This window comes from Pleurodeles waltl, chromosome 7, assembly GCF_031143425.1.
Source record: "Pleurodeles waltl isolate 20211129_DDA chromosome 7, aPleWal1.hap1.20221129, whole genome shotgun sequence".
NCBI lineage: Eukaryota > Metazoa > Chordata > Amphibia > Caudata > Salamandridae > Pleurodeles > Pleurodeles waltl.
The window spans coordinates 578,000,627-578,026,338 of NC_090446.1; the positions used below are offsets into that span (position 1 = coordinate 578,000,627).

The window sequence follows — 25,712 nt, forward strand, 5'->3', positions numbered from 1 at the left end:
GTGCCCCCTGAAACTTAACCGACTGCCCCATGGGGAGAGTGCCTTTGTCACTCTGAGGCCAGTAACAAAGCCTGCACTGGGTGGAGATGCTAACACCTCCCCCAGGCAGGAGCTGTGACACCTGGCGGTGAGCCTCAAAGGCTCACCCCTTTGTCACAGCCCAGCAGGGCACTCCAGCTTAGTGGAGTTGCCCGCCCCCTCCGGCCACGGCCCCCACTTTTGGCGGCAAGGCTGGAGGGAACAAAGAAAGCAACAAGGAGGAGTCACTGGCCAGTCAGGACAGCCCCTAAGGTGTCCTGAGCTGAGGTGACTCTGACTTTTAGAAATCCTCCATCTTGCAGATGGAGGATTCCCCCAATAGGGTTAGGATTGTGACCCCCTCCCCTTGGGAGGAGGCACAAAGAGGGTGTACCCACCCTCAGGGCTAGTAGCCATTGGCTACTAACCCCCCAGACCTAAACACGCCCTTAAATTTAGTATTTAAGGGCTACCCTGAACCCTAGAAAATTAGATTCCTGCAACTACAAGAAGAAGGACTGCCTAGCTGAAAAACCCCTGCAGAGGAAGACCAGAAGACGACAACTGCCTTGGCTCCAGAAACTCACCGGCCTGTCTCCTGCCTTCCAAAGATCCTGCTCCAGCGACGCCTTCCAAAGGGACCAGCGACCTCGACATCCTCTGAGGACTGCCCCTGCTTCGAAAAGACAAGAAACTCCCGAGGACAGCGGACCTGCTCCAAGAAAAGCTGCAACTTTGTTTCCAGCAGCTTTAAAGAACCCTGCAAGCTCCCCGCAAGAAGCGTGAGACTTGCAACACTGCACCCGGCGACCCCGACTCGGCTGGTGGCGATCCAACACCTCAGGAGGGACCCCAGGACTACTCTAAGACTGTGAGTACAAAAACCTGTCCCCCCTGAGCCCCCACAGCGCCGCCTGCAGAGGGAATCCCGAGGCTTCCCCTGACCGCGACTCTTTGAATCCTAAGTCCCGACACCTGGGAGAGACCCTGCACCCGCAGCCCCCAGGACCAGCAGGACCGAACTTTCACTGGAGGAGTGACCCCCAGGAGTCCCTCTCCCTCGACCAAGTGGAGGTTTCCCCGAGGAACCCCCCCCTTGCCTGCCTGCAGCGCTGAAGAGATCCCTAGATCTCCCATTGACTTCCATTACAAACCCGACGCTTGTTTCTACACTGCACCCGGCCGCCCCCGCGCTGCTGAGGGTGAAATTTCTGTGTGGGCTTGTGTCCCCCCCGGTGCCCTACAAAACCCCCCTGGTCTGCCCTCCGAAGACGCGGGTACTTACCTGCAAGCAGACCGGAACCGGGGCACCCCCTTCTCTCCATTCTAGCCTATGTGTTTTGGGCACCACTTTGAACTCTGCACCTGACCGGCCCTGAGCTGCTGGTGTGGTGACTTTGGGGTTGCTCTGAACCCCCAACGGTGGGCTACCTTGGACCAAGAACTGAACCCTGTAAGTGTCTTACTTACCTGGTAAAACTAACAAAAACTTACCTCCCCCAGGAACTGTGAAAATTGCACTGTGTCCACTTTTAAAACAGCTATTTGTGAATAACTTGAAAAGTATACATGCAATTTTGATGATTTGAAGTTCCTAAAGTACTTACCTGCAATACCTTTCGAATGAGATATTACATGTAGAATTTGAACCTATGGTTCTTAAAATAAACTAAGAAAATATATTTTTCTATATAAAAAACCTATTGGCTGGATTTGTCTCTGAGTGTGTGTACCTCATTTATTGTCTATGTGTATGTACAACAAATGCTTAACACTACTCCTTGGATAAGCCTAATGCTCGACCACACTACCACAAAATAGAGCATTGGTATTATCTCTTTTTGCCACTATCTTACCTCTAAGGGGAACCCTTGGACTCTGTGCATACTATTCCTTACTTTGAAATAGTGCATACAGAGCCAACTTCCTACAGTCACTTACCCAGTGTACATCTGTTCGTGGCATGAGACGCTGCAGATTCACATGCTGTGCACATCCCGCCATCTAGTGTTGGGCTCGGAGTGTTACAAGTTGTTTTTCTTCGAAGAAGTCTTTTTCGAGTCACGAGATCGAGGGACTCCTCTCCTTTCGTCTCCATTGCGCATGGGCGTCGACTCCATCTTGGATTGTTTCCCCCGCAGAGGGTGAGGTAGGGGTTGTGTATATAGTAATAGTGCCCATGCAATGGAGTAAATATGTATGTACATAATGTGGTTTAAAGTGATATATTTACAAATGTTCAAGATCAACTTAAAACGGCTACAGGCTCCCGGGGAGGTTGGAGGGCGCATGTGAATCTGCAGCGTCTCATGCCACGAACAGATGTACACTGGGTAAGTGACATTTTCCGTTCGATGGCGTGTGTAGCTGCAGATACACATGCTGTGCATAGACTATTAAGCAGTTATCTCCCCAAAAAGCGGTGGTTCAGCCTGTAGGAGTTGAAGTTGTTTGAAATAAAGTTCGTAGTACTGCTTGTCCTACTGTGGCTTGCTGTGTTGTTAACACATCCACGCAGTAATGTTTGGTAAATGTATGAGGCGTAGACCATGTGGCTGCCTTACATATTTCAGTCATTGGTATGTTTCCTAGAAAGGCCATGGTAGCACCTTTCTTTCTAGTTGAGTGTGCCTTTGGTGTTATAGGTAGTTCTTTTTTTGCCTTGATATAACAGGTTTGAATGCATTTAACTATCCATCTGGCAATGCCTTGTTTGGATATTGGATTTCCTGTATGAGGTTTTTGGAAAGCAACGAACAATTGCTTTGTTTTGCGAATCTGTTTTGTTCTATCAATGTAGAACATTAATGCCCTTTTAATGTCTAATGTATGTAATGCTCTCAGCTACAGAATCTGGTTCTGGAAAGAACACTGGTAGTTCGATATGACTTTTGGTAAGAACTTAGGATTTGTTCGTAGAACTACCTTATGCTTGTGTATCTGAATAAAGGGATCTTTTATGGTAAAGGCTTGTATTTCACTTACTCTTCTTAGAGATGTGATGGCTATTTGAAATGCTACTTTCCATGTTAAGTATTGTATTTCACATGAGTGCATGGGTTCAAAAGGTGGACCCATGAGTCGTGTTAAGACAATGTTGAGGTTCCACGAAGGAACTGGTGGTGGTCTTGGTGGGATAATTATTTTCAGACCCTCCATAAATGCTTTTATGACTGGGATCCTGAATAATGAAGTTGAGTGCGTAATTTGCAGATAAGCTGAAATTGCAGTGAGATGTATTTTAATGGTTGAAAAAGCTAACTTTGACTTTTGTAAGTGTAGTAGGTAGCTTACGATGTCTTTAGCAGATGCGTGTAATGGTTGAATTTGATTATTATGGCAGTAATAAACAAATCTTTTCCACTTATTTGCATAGCAATGTCTTGTGGTTGGTTTTCTAGCTTGTCTTATGACCTCCATACATTCCCGTGTAAGGTCTAGATGTCCGAATTCTAAGACTTCAGGAGCCAAATTGCTAGATTCAGCGATGCTGGATTGGGGTGTCTGATCTGTTGTTTGTGTCGAGTTAACAGATCTGGTCTGTTTGGTAGTTTGATATGGGGCACTACTGAGAGGTCTAGTAGTGTTGTGTACCAAGGTTGTCGTGCCCAAGTTGGTGCTATTAGTATGAGTTTGAGTTTGTTTTGACTCAATTTGTTTACTAGATATGGAAGGAGTGGGAGAGGGGGAAAAGCGTATGCAAATATCCCTGACCAACTCATCCATAACGCATTGCCCTGAGAGTGAGCCTGTGGGTACCTGGATGCGAAGTTTTGGCATTTTGCATTTTCTTTTGTTGCAAATAGGTCTATTTGCGGTGTTCCCCATCTGTGGAAGTAAGTCTTTAGTATTTGGGGATGAATTTCCCATTCGTGGATCTGTTGGTGATCCCGAGAGAGATTGTCTGCTAACTGGTTTTGAATTCCAGGTATGAACTGCGCTATTAGGCGAATGTGGTTGTGAATCGCCCAATGCCATATTTTCTGTGCCAAGAGACACAACTGCGTCAAGTGTGTTCCTCCGTTTGTTCAGATAATACATTGTTGTCATGTTGTCTGTTTTGACAAGAATGTGTTTGTGGGTTATTATAGGTTGAAATGCTTTCAGCGCTAGAAATACTGCTAGTAGTTCTAAGTGATTTATGTGAAGCTGTCTCTGCTGAGTGTCCCATTGTCCTTGGATGCTGTGTTGGTTGAGGTGTGCTACCCACCCTATCATGGAGGCATCCGTTGTGATTACGTATTGAGGCACTGGGTCTTGAAAAGGCCGCCCTCTGTTTAAATTTATAGTGTTCCACCATTGAAGAGAGGTGTATGTTTGGCGGTCTATCAACACTAGATGTTGAAGTTGACCCTGTGCTTGTGACCATTTTGATGCTAGGCACTGTTGTAAGGGCCGCATGTGTAATCTTGCATTTGGGAAAATGGCTATGCATGAGGACATCATGCCTAGTAGCTTCATCACTCATTTTACCTGTAACTTTTGTTTTAGGGTGCATGGCTTGTATTACGTTTTGAAATGCCTGTACCCTTTGTGGACTTGAAGTGGCAATCCCTTTTGTTGTGTTGATTGTTGCTCCTAAGTATTGTTGTATTTGACACGGCTGTAGGTGTGATTTGTTGTAGTTGAGTGAGAAACCCTTCACAAGCTAGGTTTCTCAATGACATACTTTGTGTGTTGTGAACACCGTTCTTGCGTATTGGTTTTGATTAACCAGTCGTCTAGGTACGGGAACATATGTATTTGCTGCCTTCTGATATGAGCTGCCACTACTGCCAGGTATTTTGTAAAAACTATTGGTGCTGTTGTTATCCCGAATGGCAACACTTTGAACTGGTAATGTACCCCTTGGATTACAAACCTTAAGTACTTTCTGTGGGAAGGATGTATAGGTATATGGAAATACTAATCCTTGAGGTCTAGTGCTGTCATGTAGTCTTGTTGTTTGAGCAATGGGATCACGTCTTGCAGTGTCACCATGTGAAAGTGATCTGATTTGATGTATATGTTTAATGTTCTGAGATCTAGGATAGGTCTTAGAGTTGTGTCTTTTTTGGGTATGAGAAAGTACAGGGAGTAAACTCCTGTTCCTTTCTGATGAATTGGTACTAGCTCTATTGCATCTTTTTGCAACAACGCTTGGACCTCCAGTTGTAAGAGATCCATGTGTTTGGACATGTTGTGTGTTTTCGGTGGTACATTTGGAGGGAAGTGTAGAAATTCTATGCAATAACCATGCTGGATAATGGCTAGGACCCACAAGTCTGTTATTTCTTCCCAGTTGTTGTAGAAATTGGTTAGTCTCACCCCACTGGTGTTGTGTTGGCGATTTGTGACGTTGAAGTCACTGTTTATTTTGTGGAGTTTTGGGACTCTGGAACTCCCCTCTACTCTTTGGGAACTGTCCCCCTCTGTATTGTCCCCGAAAACTTCCCCGCTGATATTGACTTTGATAAGTGGGTCTTGTTTGTGAGGGTGAGGGTTCTGTGCTCTGTCCCCGAAACCCCCCTTGAAAATGTGATTTCCGAAATGTGCCTCTGCTCTGTGGGGAGTAGAGTGCGCCCATGGCTTTGGCCGTATGTGTCCTTTTTAAGTTTTTCGATAGCAGTGTCCACCTCCGGCCCAAACAACTGCTGTCCGTTAAAAGGCATATTCAGCACCGCTTGTTGTATTTCCGGCTTGAATGCTGGAGGTGCGTAGCCATGCGTGCCTCCGTATGGTCACTGCTGTATTTACAGTCCTAGTAGCTGTGTCAGCTGCATCCATTGCTGAACGTATCTGATTGTTTGAGATACTCTGGCCTTCCTCCACCACTTGTTGTGCTCTTTTTTGGAACTCTTTGGGCAGGTGTTCTATGAAATGTTGCATTTCGTCCCAATGAGCCCTATCATATCTCGCCAGCAATGCCTGTGAGTTGGCAATGCGCCATTGGTTGACTGCCTGTGCCGCAACCCTTTTTCCCGCAGCGTCGAACTTGCGACATTCCTTGTCTGGAGGTAGGGCGTCTCCTGAGGTGTGTGAGTTCGCCCTTTTGCTAGCTGCCCCTACTACCACTGAGTCTGGTGTTAATTGCTGCGTGATGTACACAGGGTCTGTTGGTGGCGGTTTGTACTTTTTCTCCACCCTTGGAGTAATGGCCCTGCCCTTCACAGGCTCCTGAAACACTTGTTTGGAGTGTTTGAGCATTCCTGGTAGCATAGGGAGACTCTGGTACTGGCTATGTGTGGACGACAGTGTATTAAAGAGAAAGTCATCCTCTATAGGTTATGCGTGCAGGGTGACATTATGAAAAGCAGCTGCTCTTGACACCACCTGTGTGTAGGCAGTACTGTCCTCAGGTGGTGATGGTCTCACTGGATAACAGTCGGGACTGTTATCTGATACAGGCGCATCATAAAGATCCCATGCGTCTGGATCATCCTGACTCATCCCTGTATGAGTTGGGGACTGCATCATTGGTGGAGTGGCTACCGGTGATGGTTGTGGTGAGCGTTGTGGAGATGGTGGCGGAGTTACTTGTCTTGCCACCTTTGCCTGTGGCTGCTTGTCTTTCTCTTGGAAGGCAAGTTTTCTTTTCATTCGGATTGGAGGGAGAGTACTGATCTTCCCTGTGTCTTTTTGAATGTGGAGCCTTCTTTGAGTGTAATCTGGTTCCCCTGCCTCTAGTTCCTGTCCGAATCTGTGTCCTTGCATCTGTGAGGACAGGCCCTGTTCCTCGGTGTAGGAACTGGATTTCGGTTCCGAAGCCGGATGTTTCGGTATGGAAACTTTTTAGGCAGTCTTTTTCGGCTCCGAAGACACTTTTTTGATTTTCGGCGTACTGATCTCTCGATGCCGACTCATTTCCGTGCCGCCCTCTCGGTGTCGAGATTGCTCTGACCAGGTGTCGAGTCCGCTCTGTGCCGGCATCTCGACCGGAGTCGGATGACTTCGACACATGCATGCCCTTTTTCAGGGCCGATGGTCGGTCACCTATTTTTTGGGTTAAGCCATGGCCTGCTGGCGGTGGCGTCCCCTGGGCTTTAGTGGTTTTTCCGTGAGTTTTGTGTTGTGATGTCTTACTCACGGTTTTCGGCGTCTGTTCGGGATCGACCTCATCCGAGTCCGAATCCACGATGGAGAAGGTTTCTTCTTCTTCCAAGTGTTGTTGTCCTGTCGGTGCCGACGCCATTTGTAGTCTTCTTGCTCTTCGGTCTCTGAACGTCTTCCTCGACCGAAACGCTCAACAGGCCTCACAGGTATCCTCTTTATGCTCTGGAGACAAACACAAATTACAGACCAGATGCTGATCTGTGTAAGGATACTTCTTGTTGTGACATTCGGGGCAGAAGCGGAATGGGGTCTGTTCCATTAACCTTGAAGACGCACGCGGTCGGGCCGACCAGGCCCCGCCGTGGAATCGAAAACCCCGAAGGGCCACCGGAGCTCTTCAAAATTCGGTGTCGATTTGTTGTAACTAACCCGAAACCGAACGCGAACAATACCGTTGAATTTTCCTAACTTTCCGAACCGAAACGCGGAGCGAAAAGGAACACGTCCGAACCCGATGGCGGAAAGAAAACAATCCAAGATGGAGTCGACGCCCATGCGCAATGGAGCCGAAAGGGGAGGAGTCCCTCGATCTTGTGATTCGAAAAAGACTTCTTCGAAGAAAAACAACTTGTAACACTCCGAGCCCAACACTAGATGGCGGGATGTGCACAGCATGTGGATCTGCAGCTACACATGCCATCGAACATATATATATATATATATATATATATATATATATATATATATATATATATATAAAAACTAATGTTGTTGAGCATTTTAGTATACATACATCATATAAATGTGCAAAACAATAATGCAGTTTATGCTGACAAACAGGCTAAACATTTCTTATTTTCGTGAAGTTATTCTTTAATCAAACTCCTCAATTAGAGGCAAAACCTTTCTGCAATCAAAAAAGAGAGCATAGAAAGTGCACACTATTCCATGTAAAGAGAAAAACTGCAGTGAACATACAGAGGACTTATTAGCCAATAGGCTGCATCCAAATGACCATAGCAGAGCCAAAAAACCTGGCACCGTGCCTTTAAGGTCCTGAGCACCTCCAGTATCCCACCATGCCTCAGAGGTGAGAGTGAGGTGACAGTTGGATTACAGTTAGGTCAGTAATTTATTACGGAGATAAGAGGAGTAGGATAGACAAACTAAACTGCTCTACCTCTAGAATTAGGTCAGAGGAGGAGGGTGGGCTGTTTATAACTTTGATGAGGGTACCTATAAGGAAATGCCTCCTTGGCATGGTTACCCCCTGACTTTCTGCCTTTGCCAAGTTGTGATTTGAAAGTGTGCTGAGGCCTGCTAACCAGGCCCCAGCACCAGTGTTCTTTCCCTAAACTGTACCTTTGTCTCCACAATTGGCACAACCCTGGCACCCAGGGAAGTCCCTTGTAACTGGTACCCCTGGTACCAAGGGCCCTGATGCCAGGGAAGGTATCGAAGGGCTGCAGCATGTCTTATGCCACCCTGGGGGCCCCTCACTCAGCACATACACACTGCTTGCCAGCTTGTGTGTGCTGGTGGAGAGAAAATGACTAAGTCGACATGGCACTCCCCTCAGGGTGCCATGCCAACCTCACACTGCCTATGGCATAGATAAGTCACCCCTCTAGCAGGCCTTACAGCCCTAAGGCAGGGTGCACTATACCACAGGTGAGGGCATAGGTGCATGAGCACTATGCCCCTACAGTGTCTAAGCAAAACCTTAGACATTGTAAGTGCAGGGTATAAGTGCATAAGAGTATATGGTCTAGGAGTCTGTCCAACACGAACTCCACAGCACCATAATGGCTACACTGAAAACTGTGAAGTTTGGTATCAAACTTCTCAGCACAATAAACGCACACTGATGCCAGTGTGCACTTTATTGTAAAAATACACCCAGAGGGCATCTTAGAGATGCCCCCTGAAAATATACCCGACTTTCAGTGTGGGCTGACTAGCTTTGCCAGCCTGCCACACACCAGACATGTTGCTGGCCACATGGGGAGAGTGCCTTTGTCACTCTGTGGCCAGGAACAAAGCCCCCCTCATTCCACTTCCAGTTGTTGGGGTCCCCTTTGAGAGAGTGGGAGTGGACATAGTGGGTCCACTGGAACCTCCCACAGCATCAGGGACACAGTATATCCTAGTAGTAGTGGATCATTCTACTAGGTACCCTCAAGCAATTCCCCTCAGGTCCACTACTGCCCCTGCAGTAGCCAAAGCACTCATAGTATTTTTACCAGAGTGGGATTTCCTACGGAGGTGGTGTCTGACAGAGGTATCAACGTCATGTCAGCTTACCTGAAACCTATGTGGAATGAGTGCGGGGTGACTTACAAATTCACCACAATATACCATCCACAAACCAATGGCCTTGTTGAGAGATTCAACAAGACCTTGAAGGGCATGATCATGGGGCTCCCTGAAAAAAAAATCAAAAGGAGATGGGATGTCCTATTGCCCTGTCTGCTTTTCGCCTACAGAGCGGTGCCACTGAAGGGAGTAGGGTTTCCCCCTTTGAACTTCTGTTTGGCCATCCTTTTAGGGGACCACTAGCACTTGTAAAAGAAGGCTGGGAGAGACCTCTTCATGAGCCTAAACAAGATGTGGTGGACTATGTACTAGGCCTACGTTCAAGGATGGCAGAGTGCAGGGAAAAGACAAGCAAAAACCTTGAGGCCAGCCAACAGCTCCAGAAGATATTGTGTGACCAAAAGGCTGCTATGGTTGAGTTTCAGCCAGGGCAGAAAGTCTGGGTTCTGGAGCCCGTGGCTCCAAGGGCACTTCATGACAGATGGAGTGGCCCTTACCCAGTTCTTGAGAAAAAGAGTCAGGTCACCTACCTGGTGGACCTAGGCACGAGCAGGACCCCCAAGCCGGTGATCCATGTGAACCACCTCAAACTCTCATGATAGGGCAGATGTAAACCTGTTAATGGTTACAGATGAGGACCAGGAAGCAGAGAGTGAACCCGACCCTGATCTCCTCTCCACTGACCCTTACGATGGCACAGTAGATGGAGTGATCTATTCAGACACCCTCTCTTGCCAACATCAGGCTGACTGCTGGCAAGTCCTCAAGCAGTTTGCTTAGCTCTTTTCTTTAACCCCTGGTCAGACACATCTGTGTAACCATGATGTGGACACAGGAGACAGTATGCCTGTCAAGAACAAAATATTTAGACAGTCTGACCAAGTTAAGGAAAGCATCAAAGTGAAAGTCCACAACGTGCTGGAGTTGGGAGTGATTGAGCATTCAGACAGTCCCTGGGCTAGCCCAGTGGTCTTGGTCCCCAAACCTTACACAAAAGATGGCAAGATACAGATTAGTTTTTGTGTGGACTACAGAGGGCTCAACTCTGCCACCAAGACAGATGCTCACCCCCATCCCAAGGGTAGATGAGCTAATAGACAAATTAGGTGCTGCCAAATACTTGACAGCAGGGTACAGGCAAATAAAAATGGCACCTGGAGCAAAAGAGAAAACAGCATTCTCTACACCTGATGGGCACTACCAGTTTACTGTGATGCCCTTTGGCTTACAGAATGCCCCTGCCACCTTCCTAAGTTGGGTGAATAAAGTCCTTGCTGGCTTGGAGTCCTTTAGTGCAGCTTATCTTGATGATATTGCTGTCTTTAGCTCCAACTGGCAGGATCACCTGGTCCACATGAAGAAGGTTTTGCAAGCCCTGCAAGCAGCAGGCCTCTCTATCAAGGCATCTAAATGTCAGATAGGGCAGGGTACTGTGGTTTACTTGGGTCACCTTGTTGGTGGAGGCCAAGTTCAGCCAATCCAAACCAAGATCCAGACTATTCTGTACTGGGTAGCTCCAAAAACCCAGACTCAAGTCAGGGCATTTCTTGGCTTGACTGGGTACTATAGGTCTGTGAAGGGATATGGATCAATAGTGACACCCCTCACAGAACTGACCTCCAAGAAAATGCCCAAGAAAGTGAACTGGACCGTGGACTGTCAAAAAGCCTTTGACACCCTGAAGCAAGCAATGTGTACAGCACCAGTTTTGAAAGCTCCAGATTATTCTAAGCAGTTCATTGTGCAGACAGATGCCCCTGAACATCGGATAGGAGCAGTCCTGTCCCAAACAAATGATGATGGCCTTGACCAGCCTGTTGCTTTTATGAGCAGGATGTTACTCCCCAGGGAGCAGCGTTGGAGAGCCATTGAGAGGGAGGCCATTGCTGTGGTTTGGTCCCTGAAGAAGTTGAGACCATACCTTTTTGGTACTCACTTCCTAGTTCAAACTGGCCACAGACCTTCCAGATGGCTAATGCAAATGAAAGGAGAAAACCCTTAACTGTTGAGGTGGTCCATATCCCTACAGGGAATGGACTTTGAAGTGGAACACAGACCTGGGACTGCCCATGCCAATGTTGATCCCTTCCAGATTCTTCGACTTAGAAAACGAAGACTCTTCGGAATGGTCAGTATCATCCTCTTTGTTTGGAGGGAGGAGGGGGTGTGTGTGTGTAAGGAAATGCCTCCTTTGCATGGTTACCCTCTGACTTTTTGCCTTTTGCTGATGCCAGTTATGGTTTAAAGTGTGCTGGGACCCTGCTAACCAGGCTCCAGCACCAGTGTTCTTTCCCTAAACTGTACCTTTGTTCCCACAATTGGCACAGCCCTGGCACCCAGATAAGTCCCTCGTAAATGGTACCCCTAGTACTAAGGGCCCTGATGCCAGATAAGGTCTCTAAGGGCTGCAGCATGTATTATGCCACCCTGGGGCCCCCTCACTCAGCACATGCACACTGCCTCATAGTTTGTGTGTGCTGGTGGGGAGAAAATGACTAAGTCGACATGGCACTCCTCTCATGGTGCCATGCCCACATCTCACTGCCTGTGGCATAGGTAAGCCACCCCTCTAGCAGGCCTTACAGCCCTAAGGCAGGGTGCACTATACCACAGGTGAGGGCATATGTGCAAGAGCACTATGCTCCTACAGTTTCTAAGCAAAACCTTAGACATTGTAAGTGCAGGGTAGCCATAAAGAGTATATGGTCTGGGAGTTTGTCAAAAACGAACTCCAAAATTCCATAATGGCTACACTGAAATCTGGGACGTTTGGTATCAAACTTCTCAGCACAATAAATGCACACTGATGCCAGTGTGGAATGTATTGTAAAAAAGCACCCAGAGGGCATCTTAGAGATGCCCCCTGAATACCAGTCCGACTCCTAGTGCTAGGCTGACCAGTTTCTGCCAGCCTGCCACACACCAGACGAGTTGCTGGCCACATGGGGAGAGTGCCTTTGTCACTCTGTGACCAGGAACAAAGCCCGTACTAGGTAGAGGTGCTTCTCACCTCCCCCTGCAGGAACTGTAACACCTGGCGGTGAGCCTCAAAGGCTCATGCCTTTTGTTACAGCACTCCAGAGCATCCCAGCTAGTGGAGATGGCCACCCATCCGGCCACTGCCCCCACATTTGGCGGCAAGGCTGGAGGAGATAATGAGAAAAACAAGGAGGAGTCACCCTACCAGTCAGGACAGCCCCTAAGGTGTCCCGAGCTGAAGTGACCCCTACCTTTAGAAATCCTCCATTTTGAGATTGGAGGATTCCCCCAATAGGATTAGCGATGTGGCCCCATCCCCTCAGGAAGGAGGCACAAAGAGGGTGTAGCCACACTCCAGGACAATAGCCATTGGCTACTGCCCCCAGACCTAAACACACCCCTAAATTTAGTATTTAGGGGCACCCCAGAAAACCAGGAAATCAGATTCCTGCAACCTGAACTAAAGAAGAAATGCTGACCTACAAGCCTGCAGAGACGACGGAAGACGACAACTGCTTTGGCCCCAGCCCGAGCGGCCTGTGTCCAGACTCGAAGAAAACTGCACAGTGACGCATCCGACAGGGACCAACGATTTCTGAAGCCTAGGAGAACTGCCCTAAAATTCGAAGGACCAATAAACTCCAGAGAATAGTGGCACTGTTCACCTACAGCAACAATTTTGCAACTTTCTAACAACTTTTAAAGAACTCAATCTTCCCGCCGGAAGCATGAGACTTCACACACTGCACCCTGGGTCCCTCCATTGATTTCTATTACAAACCTGATGCCTGCTTTGCACACTGCACCCGGCCGCCCCTGTGTCGCTGAGAGTGTGTTTTGTGTGCCTACTTGTGCCCCCCCCATGTGCAACAAAAACCCTCTGGTCTGCCCTCTGAGGAGCCGACTGGAGCCAGAGCACCCCTGGTCTTCATAGGTGCCTATGTGTTTTGGGCCCTCCTTTGACCTCTGCATCTAACCGGCCCTGTGTTGCTGGTGCGGTTACTTTGGGGTTGCCTTGAACCCCCAAAGGTGGGCTGCCTATGCCCAGGAACTTGAAATTGTAAGTGCCTTACCTGAAAAACGAACTATTACTTACCTCCCCCAGGAACTGTTGATTTTCGCACTAGGTATCCACTTTTAAAAAAAACGTATTGCCATTTTAACTAAAACTGTGTATGTTACTGGTCTAATTCAATGTTCCTAACTCACCTGTGTGGAGTACCTTGATTTTATGTATTTACTTCAAATCTTGAACTTGTGGTTCAAAAATAAATTAAGTAAAGATATTTTTCTATATAAAAACTATTGGCCTGGAGTTAAGTCTCTGAGTGTGTGTTCCTCATTTATTACCTGTGTGTGTACAACAAATGCTTAACACTACCCTCTGATAAGCCTGCTGCTCAACCACACTACCACAAAGAAAGAGCATTACTCTTATTTTGAGCTAGTATATACAGAGCCAACTTCCTACACCATGTATTTAATTAATTCTTCTAAGATGGCTGCCTTGTTTATAGTTAGGCCATTTTGTTTAGATGTATGTTATCAGTGCCACCGCTCTAAGGCGTCAACTCCTGCGACAAAGACAAACAAACTGTAGGTGCTCACATTAGAAATTACCGTGCAAAGCATTCTGTGTTATCTATTGTTTTGGAACAACCTACGTCAGGGGTCCAAGTAGATCTGTATAAATACATCACACTTTAGACAGATAATCAGAGGGATTCTGACCAGATAACATCGCTGCTATCAATGCGGCACGTCGCCTTAACGCTGACCCGGACTTAATGTTCCTTCGGAGTCTGAGCACGAGACTTCACTCCAAGGTAACAGGGGTTGGGGGCTCCCTCCAGGGACATGGCGTTGGCAGATTAGGTTTAACATACCCGGCTCTCTTCTAGGTAGAAGGTTAGGCCTCTTACGGTAGGGCATTAGGACATATCACACACACTTGATGTCTCTTTATGCTATTGCAAGATGATGGGTTCTTTATAATCATGACCAGTCTTTACATTTCTGTTTCTTGCACTGTTCATTATCCTAATCATTGCAGCCCATGCGGTTTACCGCAGATTGCATTAAATAAAAACTGTTGAAACATTACTGCATCTTCGTTATTTCCTGTGTTTGGTTGGGACATGACCTATCTGTGAGAAAGGGGTAATCTCCGTTTAACCACGACATTCCCTGAGATGTCCTACTTCTGAGTCCATGGGTAAAGGTTGCCACAAATCACCTTTAACTGTTTGGGTTTTTGGTGAGGGACTGCTAGCGAGCCGGAAGGGTTGGGACTACAATTGCGACTTGTTGTAGGATAGGCATAGTTCCCTACAAACATAAGTACTGTCATCCTTGAACCAGCAGTCTTGCCCAGAAGCAAGAGTCCAAACTACGACAGTGCCCTGCCTGCATCGCCTAAATTACCTCCTCCTCTCCCCCCCCCGGTTCCTCCATTGCTTCCTATAGCAAACCCGACACCTTCTTTGGCTCCTGCACTCGTCCACCCCTGTGCCGCTGAGGGTGTATTTTGTGGGCTTGATTGCGTTTCCCCCCCGCCCCCGCCCAGTGCTCTACAAAAAAAAAACCATGGTCTGCTGCCCGAGAACGCAGGTACTTACCTGCTAGCAGACTAGAACCGGAGTACCCCTGTTCTTCAGAGGGGCATATGTGTTTTGTGCCCTCCTTTTACCTATACACCTGACCAGCCCTGTTTTGCTGGTGCAGTGACTTTGGGGTTGCCTTGAAACCCCAACGGTGGGCTGCCTATGCCCAAGAGACTGACTGTGCAAGTGCTTTACTTACCTGAGAAACTTATCCAAACTTACCTCCCAGAGGAACTGTTGATTTTTCCACAGTGTCCTCTTTTAAAATAGCTGTAGGATGTTGGCTCTGTATATACTATTTCAAAGTAAGAAATAGTGTGCACAGAGTGGTAGAACTGTGTGTATGCGGTTATTGGATCACAGTGGCGGGGTATTACGGGCCGAACATCGATGATCCAACGCCATTCCAAGATTTATTTAATATTTTACTTTCAGCTAGGTACCCAGTGGTATTAGGTGGGGATTTTAACATATTGTTAGACCCTGCTCAGGACAAGTCAACTCCCTGGGGTACAGTTAATTCACCTAAAACAAGGGCATTGGTGAAACAAGCGATGCAGGACTTAGGCATGGTAGATGTTTGGCATTGGAGAGGGGGTGAAGGAGACAGATACACATTTCACAATAAAAAATATGGCCACAGATCTAGAATAGATTTTTTTTTTAATACATAAAAGTTTATGCCCAGAGGTGAGAAGGGTAGCCCACAATACACCATATCTCTCAGATCATTCAGCGGTAACACTACATTGGGATATCAGGGTCACAAACAAGGGTATTAGGAGCTCAATTAATCGTGCTTTATTCTTAGACGACGCAATAGTAGAAGCGTTAAAAAAAGATACAAGAGATTTTTTCATATGAATCAAGGCACTGCAAGTTTATGGTGTGTTTGGGATGCATTCAAGGCTTATATAAGAGGGAGGCTAGTGAGCCTAGCTACTTACAAGTATCGAGAAGAGAGGGAAAAGCTGGGCAATATGGAATTGTCATTAAAAACGCTTTGAGTTTCAATGTATAATGCACGGTTAGAAGGGAAAAACGATCTATTAGAGGAGCTGTCTCGGCAAGAGGAAAAGGTTCGGACTTCCTTAGACGCGTTTTTGGAGAATCGCAGCAGGTTAAAGTGGGAAAGTAGTCAATATGCACACTTTGAATATGGAGAAGGTTGTAGTAAGCTGTTAGCGTGGAAGGTTAAGTCGGACCTCTCCGAAAGGCATATCCTATCAGTTAAATCCAAATTTACGAATCAGATCTGTACGGAGCAAGAAGAGATTGAGGGGGCATTCGTATCTTTTTTTCAGGAGATGTATTTAGAAAGCTCGGTTAACTCGGAAGAGTCGGTGAGAGAGTTTCTAGATAAAGCATCTCTCCCAGCATTAGAGGAGTCTAAAATGCGCTTATTGAATGATAAGTTAATTAAGGATGAGCTTGTTGAAGGTATAAAGGCGTTGAAAAAAGGAAAGGCAGCTGGCCCGGATTGTCTACCCAATGAATTATATAAGGCTTTGGGGGATGAAATCGTTCCATTCTTATTAGAGTTATTTAATTCTATGTTGATAGAAGGGGCCCAAATGCCGAATTCCTGGAGAGAGGCGATAATTTGTTTACTGCTAAAGCCGGGTAAGGACTCAATGTTTTGTTCATCATATAGGCCCATCTCCTTGTTGAATGCGGACTACAAACTCTATACAGGGATCTTAGCTAAGAGATTGGGGGGAGCCATTGGCAATTTGATACATTTGGATCAAAAGGGTTTTATGAAGGGGAGGCAACTTCATGAAGTAACTCACGAGTTATTTGCTGCAATAGATCTAGCGGAACAAGAGAAGGCCCCATCGGCAATTTTGACCTTTGATGCGGCTAAGGCCTTTGACCGTGTTAATTGGTTGTTTTTAAGGGCTGTGTTGGAAAAAGTGGGCTTGGGAGTTCCCTTTGTTAGGGCAATAGGGGAATTGTATAGATGCCCCTTAGCGAGAGTCTTGGTTAATGGCCATTTATCACAGGAATTTAGGATCTGGCGGGGTACGCGTCAGGGTTGTCCCCTATCTCCCTTGCTTTTCAATTTATACATTGAACCTTTGGCTATTATACTTCGGTCTTGTAAGGAGATTATTCCATTTCGAACTCGGGGGTGGGAAAAAAAACTAGCGTTATACGCAGACGATTTAATGCTATTTACGAGCGATGTTAGGTCTACTTTACCGAAGGTCAACACCTTGATGGAACAATTTGGTAGATTTTCTGGGTACAGCATAAACACAGAAAAGACGGAAATTATGTGTTGGAATTTGACGTATGCTTCCCCCTTAGTTAAACAGGAGATTAGATACTTGGGGATTCGATTAACAACTGATCTTAGTGAGGTAGCTAAATTGAATTTTGACATAGTACATAGGGAAACTAGAAAACTGTTAAAGGCATGGGCCGCTCTTCCTCTCACGATAATCGGAAGATCTAAGATTTTGAAGATGTGCATTCTTCCAAAATTCACTTTTCTGTTCAATTCTATTCCATTAGAGTTTAAGAAGAGCTGGTTTAAAAAACTACAGGGGGACTTATCTTCATTTGTATGGGCTTCCAAGGGAGTAAGGATTTCATGGAAAAGGATGAGTAGGAAAAAAGAATGGGGGGGTATTGCGTCTCCGGACCTGTTTAGGTACTACTTGGCTTTTCAATTGAAAAACATTAGAGTCTTATTGAGTAAGAAGTCAGAGTATGATTTAGTCTGGAGAGCGTTAACAGTACATCTTGAGGAAGGAGCTGATCATTTCCTACATAAATTCGGACACCCTAGGTACTTTAAGAAGGTTCGTTTGAAACTTCCCAGACATGCATGTAATGTTTGGATGTATTTTCGGAGGGTGTTAGAGATTCCTTACTTCTGCAGTTCTGCCCCCATTTGGGACTCACCTGGTACCCCCGAATGCCTCATCGATAAATTATCAATTCCCTTGAGAGCGAGTGGGATGGTAAGATGGGGCCAGATAACAGATGGATCTGAATTGTTAAGTTGGTCTGCATTCCAGGATGCTACTGGGGGGTCACTTTCTAGATTCAAGTACTTTCAGATATCTAGCTGGGTAAAATCTCGACCAGTAGGAGAAATAGGGAGGAGCATATGGGAAGGGAAATTAAACCAGAGAATCATTAATAAAGAGGTTGCATTGTGGTAAAATGCTTTGTTGGAAACAGCAGAGGATAGTGCATCCCTTCCCTTGTTGAAGTGGGGGGCGATCTTTCCATCATCAGACGTCATAGCACTGTGGCAAAAGTCTTGCTCAGAACTGTGGCTTACTACTAGGCCAGCAGGGTTGAAGAAAAATCACCTGTTTACACTCCACAGGGTGTATTGGACACCTGCCAGATTAACAGCCATCGGGAAAACCCAGAAAAACTGTCCAAGATGTGGGGAAGACAAGGCAGACGATATTCATATGTTTTGGCAATGTTCTAAGTTATTGAGCTATTGGGGGGATATAGGGAATACTTTAAAGGTAATCTTCAACGTTAATTTAGTCTTAAATCTATCAACAGTGGTGTTTGGGGTCTGGGAACAGGGTACAAAGTACTGGAGTCTGTCAGTACATCAGGAGCATTTGTTGTTTATATTAATCCTCCTAGCTAGACGAGAAATATGTCGTAAATGGATTGATCCTCTTCCTCCCCGTGCATCGGACTGGCAAACATCTGTAAATCGAATATGCACACTGGAACAACGATGCCCCCTTTCTAGAAAAGACAATTTTTGGTTGCATTGGGAGAATGTTTATCAATAGTGTATTTTTCTTTTTTTTTTGTGTTGTATAGGTTTCGGTTTGGTCTCTTCCTCTAGAATTTTTGAACTCTTAAGTCCAATGATTAGATCTCCCCCATACCCTTTTGGGCGCTGCTTTGGTTATGATCAGGTTCCAGAAAATACTAATACTTGATCGATGACATACGTTTGGGGAAAACACAATTAGTAGAACAGGTGGGGCGGCTTAACTGTGGTATGGATTATATACCCGGAGATTTGCTGTGGTCTTACGGGCCTGTGCTTTTCCCCATTAACCAAAGCAAGGGTGATGAAATGAGGAAAAAAATAAAATAAATAGTGTGCACAGAGTCCAACTGTTCCCCTTAGAGGTAAGATAGTGGCAAAATTAGATAATTCTAATGCTCTATTTTGTGGTAGTGTGGTCGAGCAATAGGCTTATCAGAGGGTAGTGTTAAGCATTTGTTGTACACACACAGGAAATAAATGAGGAACACACTCAAAGACTTACTCCAGGCCAATAGGTTTTTATATAAAAAATATATATTCTTAGTTTATTTTAAGAACCACAGGTTCAAGATTTACAAGTAATACTTCAAATGAAAGGTATTTCGCTCAGTTATTCTAGGAACTTTGAATAATCACAATAGCATGTACAGTTTTGACGAAAATGGCAATAAGCTATTTTAAAAGTGTACACCGTGCAAAAATCAACAGTTCTTGGGGAAGGTAAGTAATTATTAAGTTCACAGGTAAGTAAAACACTTACAGGGTTCAAAGTTGGGTCCAAGGTAGCCAACCGTTGGGGGTTCAAGGCAACCCCAAAGTTACCACAACAGCCGCTCAGGGCCGGTCAAGTGCAGAGGTCAGAGTGGTGCCCAAAACACATAGGCTTCAATGGAAATAGGGGTGCACCAGTTCCAGTCTGCCAGGTACCTGTGTCCTCGGAGAGCAGACGAGGGGGGTTTTATAGGGCACTGGTGGGGGGGGGGGGGGGGGGAGAAACGGGACACAAGCAGGCACAGAAAGTACACCCTCAGCGGCACAGGGGCGGCCGGGTGCAGAGTGCAAACAGGCGTCGGGTTTCAGATAGGAATCAATGGGGAGACCCAGGGGTCTCTTCAACGATGCAAGCAGTCACAGGGTGGGCTCCTCAGGGTAGCCACCACCTGGGCTAGGCAGAGGGTCGCTCCTGCACTGGAGTTCGGTTCCTTCAGGTCCTGGGGGCTGTGGGTGCAGTGCTGGTTCCAGGCGTCGGGTTCCTTGTTACAGGCAGTCACGGTCAGGGGGAGCCTCTGGATTTTGTCTGCAGGCGTCGCTGTGGGGGCTCAGGGGGGCCAACTCTGGCTACTCACGGGCTCGCAGTCGCCGGTAAGTCCTCCCTGTAGTATTAGTTTTCCACAGGTCGAGCCGGGGGTGTCGGGTGCAGAGTGGAAAGTCTCATGATTCTGGCGGGAAACGTGTGGCCTTAAACAGTTGCTTCTTTGTTGCAGAAAGTTGCAGTTTCTTGAACAGGGCCGCTTTTCTCGGGAGCGTCTTGGTCCTTTAGATGCAGGGCAGTCCTCTGAGGCTTCAGAGGGCGCTGGTCCCTGTTGGATGCAACGCTGTTGCAGTTTTCGTCGAAGTAGGTAGACAGGCCGGTGGGGCTTGAGCCAAATCAGTTGTCGTCTCAGTCTTCACTGCAGGGCTCCAGGTCAGCAGTCCTTCTTCTTCTTTAGGTTGCAGGAATCTATCTTCCTCGGTTCTGGGAGCCCCTAAATACTGAATGTAGGGGTGTGTTTAGGTCTGGGAGGGCAGTAGGCAATGGCTACTGTCCTTGAGGGTGGCTACACCCTCTTTGTGCCTCCTCCCTGTGGGGAGGGGGGGGTGGGGGGGGCACATCCCTAATCCTATTGGGGGAATCCTCCATCTGCAAGATGGAGGATTTCTAAAAGTCAGAGTCACCTCAGCTCAGGACACCTTAGGGGCGGTCTTGACTGGGGAGTGACTCCTTGTTTTCCTCATTATCTCATCCATCCTTGCCACCAAAAGTGTGGGGAGTGGCGGGCATCTCCACTAGCTAGGATGCCCTGGGGCGCTGTAACAAAGGGGGTGAGTTCCTGCAGGGGGAGGTGAGAAGCACCTCCACCCAGTACAGGCTTTGTTCCTGGCCACAGAGTGACACAGGCACTCTCCCCATGTGGCCAGCAACATGTCTGGTGTGTGGCAGGCTGGCAAGAACTAGTCAGCCAACACTGGAATTCGGGTATTTTTTCAGGGGGCATCTCTAAGATGCCCTCTGGGTGTATTTTACAATAAAGTGCACACTGGCATCAGTGTGCATTTATTGTGCTGAGAAGTTTGATACTAAACTTCCCAGTTTTCAGTGTAGCCATTATGGTGCTGTGGAGTTCGTGTTTGACAGACTCTCAGACCATATACTCTTATGGCTTCCCTGCACTTACAATGTCTAAGGTTTTGCTTAGACACTGTAGGGGAATAGTGCTCATGCACATATGCTCTCACCTGTGGTATAGTGCACCCTGCCTTAGGGCTGTAAGGCCTGCTAGAGGGGTGACTTACCTATGCCACAGGCAGTATGAGGTTGGCATGGCACTCTGAGGGGAGTGCCATGTTGACTTAGTCATTTTCTCCCAACCTGCACACACAATGCTGACAAGCAGTGATTATGTGCTGAGTGAGGGGTCCCTAGGGTGGCATAAGACATGCTGCAGCCCTTAGAGACCTTCCCTGGCATCAGGGCCCTTGGTACCAGGGGTATCAGTCACAAGGGACTTACCTGAGTGCCAGGGTTGTGCCAATTGTGGAGACGAAGGTACAGTTTAGAGAAAGAACACTGGTGCTGGGGCCTGGTTAGCAGGGTCCCAGCACACTTTCAAATCATAACTTAGCATCAGCAAAGGCAAAATGTCAGGGGGTAACCATGCCAAGGAGGCATTTCCTTACAATAACTTATTGCCTTTTTGACATATATGTACAAAAATTCTCTACAAGATTAGCACTCGTATTAATGTATATATACATTTGATGCTTATGCATGGGTGTTCATGTATTCTCCGGGGTCCCTGTACGTGGGCGGGAATATTCAGTGTTTATGACTATTGATGAGGATACCCTGGAAGACAAGTCATTTTTTCAGCACATCAGGGAAAGTAAAGTTGGCTGAGACAAAGTAAAAATAATAAAACCGTAAAAGAAAATGAACTAAATAAGCACACTCAAAAGGGAGCGGCACGTGAGCAATAATGAAGCTGTAGGTAAACTTTTCTGGAATTCATTGGAGTGGCGTCTTAGTCGTTTGGGTGGTGCCATTTTGCACCTAATTAATTTTTGTTGTGCACCCTTTTTACTTAGTGACTGGACACTTTACAGTAGCCGATTTTGCCTCAAATTGGCTGTCATGGCAAAACCTGGATTTTAAAATGCTACAATTTCAAAATTATCCATTGACTATCAATGAAAATACTATGAAGCAGAACTGAAAAATTACGTCTACTGATATAGGAGTGTGAATGTGCGTGTGTAGGGAAATGTTAAGTATGAGAGGTGGCTATGACACATACCTGTCTTTGCTCCACTCTGGTTGAGCCATCAAGTCGAAGGTAGATGTGTCCATGGTAGTTCAGGAACTGTTCTAGAACATCTAACATTCGTGTCATCTGAGTGAAGATCAGCACCCTGTGGTAACCTGCCTTCAGCTGCCGTAGTAAACGATCCAGGGTCTGTAGCTTTCCTGCAAAGTAAAAAAATTATGCAGGTTGGAACTTTTACATAGCTATTGGTATGAACTGGTGTAGGAAGCTAGCCTGGTGTGTGGTGGGTACCTACAGTACTTACACCTTATACCAGGTCCAGGTATCCCTCTTGGTGAAGTGTAGGCAGTGACTAGAAGACAAGCTCTCTTGAGGTAGCTGCGGATGAGCAGCCAAGGCTTATCTAGGAGACATGCAAAGCTCATGCAATACCACTACAGTCACACCGTACTCACACACAAGAATGAAAACACTTGGTTGTAGAAAAATAAAGGTACTTTATTTTTGGAACACAGTATCATACTAGAGAGGCAACCCTCCAATTTGAGTAAGTAAATACACTGTATATATACACACATTAATAAACAGTAATAGGCATAAAAAGGTTAGAAAACAGTGTAAAATAGCAATAAGCAATAGTAGCCCTAGGAGGAGCCCAAACCATATACTAAGAAAGTGGAATCCGAACACAGGGTCCCCACCTAGGTAAGCACATCGTGTAGAGGGGAGCTGGGAGTATTCGGAAACCACACAGGTAAATAATGTAGTATCCCCCAGCGACCAGGAATGTAGGAGTAAAACACTGGATTTCTCTAAAACCACCCCAAAGGATGAAAAGAAGAAAAAAAAAAGACACCAGAACAGCCTGCAAGGAACCAGCAGAGTAAAACCGAAGATGGAGACCTGTAGAGAGAGGGACCAAGTCAAGGAGTGTCTGTGGAGTCCAAGGGGAGCAGGAAATACTACCCAACAAGAAGTACCTTTTGGAGTTGGTTGACGAAGAAGGAAGACAGGTCAGCAGTGCAGCACAGAAGCTGGAGAAGAGTTCCTGATACATGCAAAAGGTGTCCCACGCTGGAAGTTGGATTGCAGATGGGTGTCGATGAAGGATTTCCATCTGCAAGCCTTGGCAAAGGCAAACTCGCGGTTGGAGGAAAAGAGGTGCTGGCCGGGACCAGCAAAGTCCAGGAGGACTCTAATCAGAAGGGGAGTCACAGGGGACCCTCCATGTAGTACAATGCCCACAGGAGCGAAGGCTGCACCCACAGGTGTCCCAAAAGGCAGGGACACAGAAGTCACAGAAGCAGCCCACGCAGCACCAGAGAAGTAGCTCCCACATCGCCGAGAGACCACAAACAGGTCCAGAAGTTGCAGGAGGGAATGCTGGGGGCTAGAGCTACACATCACCTGAAGTTCCCCTTGGAGGTGAAGCAACAAGCCTTGGCAGCTGCAAAGGATGCGGTGCACTGGGGTACTGTCTTGCATAGAGTTGAAAGGACTTCCCACCACCTAAGTGCGACAGCTGGTAGAGACGACCAAGAGAGACTCTCCAGACCACCACCTGTTATGCAGGACCCAGGCCACTCAGGATGAGGGAAGAGCCACGCAGCCGGTTGTCAATGCAACCAGCTACCTGTAGTTACAGGGGAGTGAGGCCTTCACCCCCAAGGGAGATTCCTTCTTCTTCTTGTGCAGGCTGAAGAGTTGCAGTCTTTTTAGACTGCACAGCTGAGGAAATGTTGCAAAGCTAGCAAGAGTTCCGGATACAATGTTGCAGAAGCGTCTTCCTCGTGGATCTGCAGCTTGTAGGTTCCTGGAGGGTCCAGTCGCGGTAACGGAGGCCAGAAGTTGAAGCAGAGGTTGCAGAGGAGTCCTGATGGAATCTTGCAGGCCAAATCTGAGAACCCACCCCAGAGGAAGACCCTATATAGCGCTGAGAGGAGGCCTGGTCACCTAACCAGGAAACTACCTATCAGAGGGTGCACTTCTTGACGTCACCTGCCTGGCCACTCAGATGCTCCCAGAGTTCCCTGTTAACCTTGGATTCAAGATGGCAGAACCCAGGGACCCTCTGGAGGAGCTCTGAGCACCACCCCCAGGTGGTGATGGACAGGGGAGAGGTCACTCCCCTTTCTATTGTCCAGTTTCGTATCAGAGCAGGGACTGGAGGTCCCTGAACCAGTGTAGACTGGTTTATGCACAGAGGGCACCAAATGTGCCTTTCAAAGCATACCAGTGGGTTGGGGAAGCTACCCCTCCCAAGCCCTGTAACACCTATTTCCAAAGAGAGGATGTTACCCCCCTCTCGCAAAATAAATCCTTTGTTCTGCCTTCTTAGGCTTGAGCTGTTCATGTAGCAGGAGGGCAGAAATCTATCTGATGTTACCCCCCTCTCGCAAAATAAATCCTTTGTTCTGACTTCTTAGGCTTGAGCTGTTCAAGTAGCAGGAGGGCAGAAATGCATCTGAGGGGTGGCAGCAGCTTGGGCTGCCTGGAAAACCACGGAAGACTGGTAGGAGCAATACTGGGGGTCCTCTAAGGAGCTCCCATAGTGCATGGAATCATAAAACCAATACTGACAACAGTATTGGGGTATCATTCTGACATGTTTGATATCAAACATGCCCAGGTTCAGAGTTACCATTATGCAGCTGGACACAGGTAGTGAGTGACCTGTGTCCAGCACATGAGTAAAATCAAGTTATCAAGTCCAGTATAATGGAGCTGAAGTTCGTAGGGGCACCTCTGCTCATGCAGGGGTGCCCTCACACACAGGAACTGGCACCCTGCCCTCTGGGCTAGGAGAGCTTACCATAGGTATGACTTAGTGACCTGGTGCAGTGACCTGTAATGAAAGCGTGCTGCACCTTTTCACGCAGGCTGCAATGGCAGGCCTGCAGACATTTCGCATGGGCTCTGTAGGAAGTTGGCTCTGTGTACACTATTTCAAAGTAAGAAATAGTGTGCACAGAGTCCAAGGGTTCCCCTTAGAGGTAAGATAGTGGCAAAATTAGATCATTTTAATGCTCCATTTTGTGGTAGTGAGGTCGAGCAGTAGGCTTATTAGAGGGTAGTGTTAAGCATTTATTGTACACACACAGGCAATAAATGAAGAACACACACTCACACTTAACTCCAGGCCAATAGTTTTTATATAGAAACATATTTTCTTAATTTATTTTTAGAGCCATAAGTTCAAGATTTGAAGTAAATACATACAATGCAAGGTAAACCACACAGGTAAGTTAGGAACTTTGAATTAGAGCAATATCATATACAGTTTTTGTTAAAATGGCAATAAACTATTTTGAAAGTAGACAGTGCAAAAATCAACAGTTCCTGGGGGAGGTAAGTAAAGGTTAGTTTGTGAGGTAAGTAGGTTGTGAGGTAACACTTACAAGTCTCAGATCTGGGGCATAGGCAGCCCACCGTTGGGGGTACAAGGCAACCCCAAAGTTACCACACCAGCAGCTC

At 46.8% G+C, this 25,712-nt stretch overlaps 1 protein-coding gene across 1 annotated transcript in view; it reads right to left on the reverse strand.

Annotated features, from left to right (window-relative positions):
• Positions 1–25,712, reverse strand: part of SRCAP (Snf2 related CREBBP activator protein) — a 1,275,580-nt gene that overhangs the window by 240,874 nt on the left and 1,008,994 nt on the right. The window contains exon 28 of the mRNA XM_069201690.1: positions 22,269–22,438. Coding sequence (XP_069057791.1) covers positions 22,269–22,438 — 170 coding nt within the window. The remainder of the gene's footprint in view (positions 1–22,268; positions 22,439–25,712) is intronic.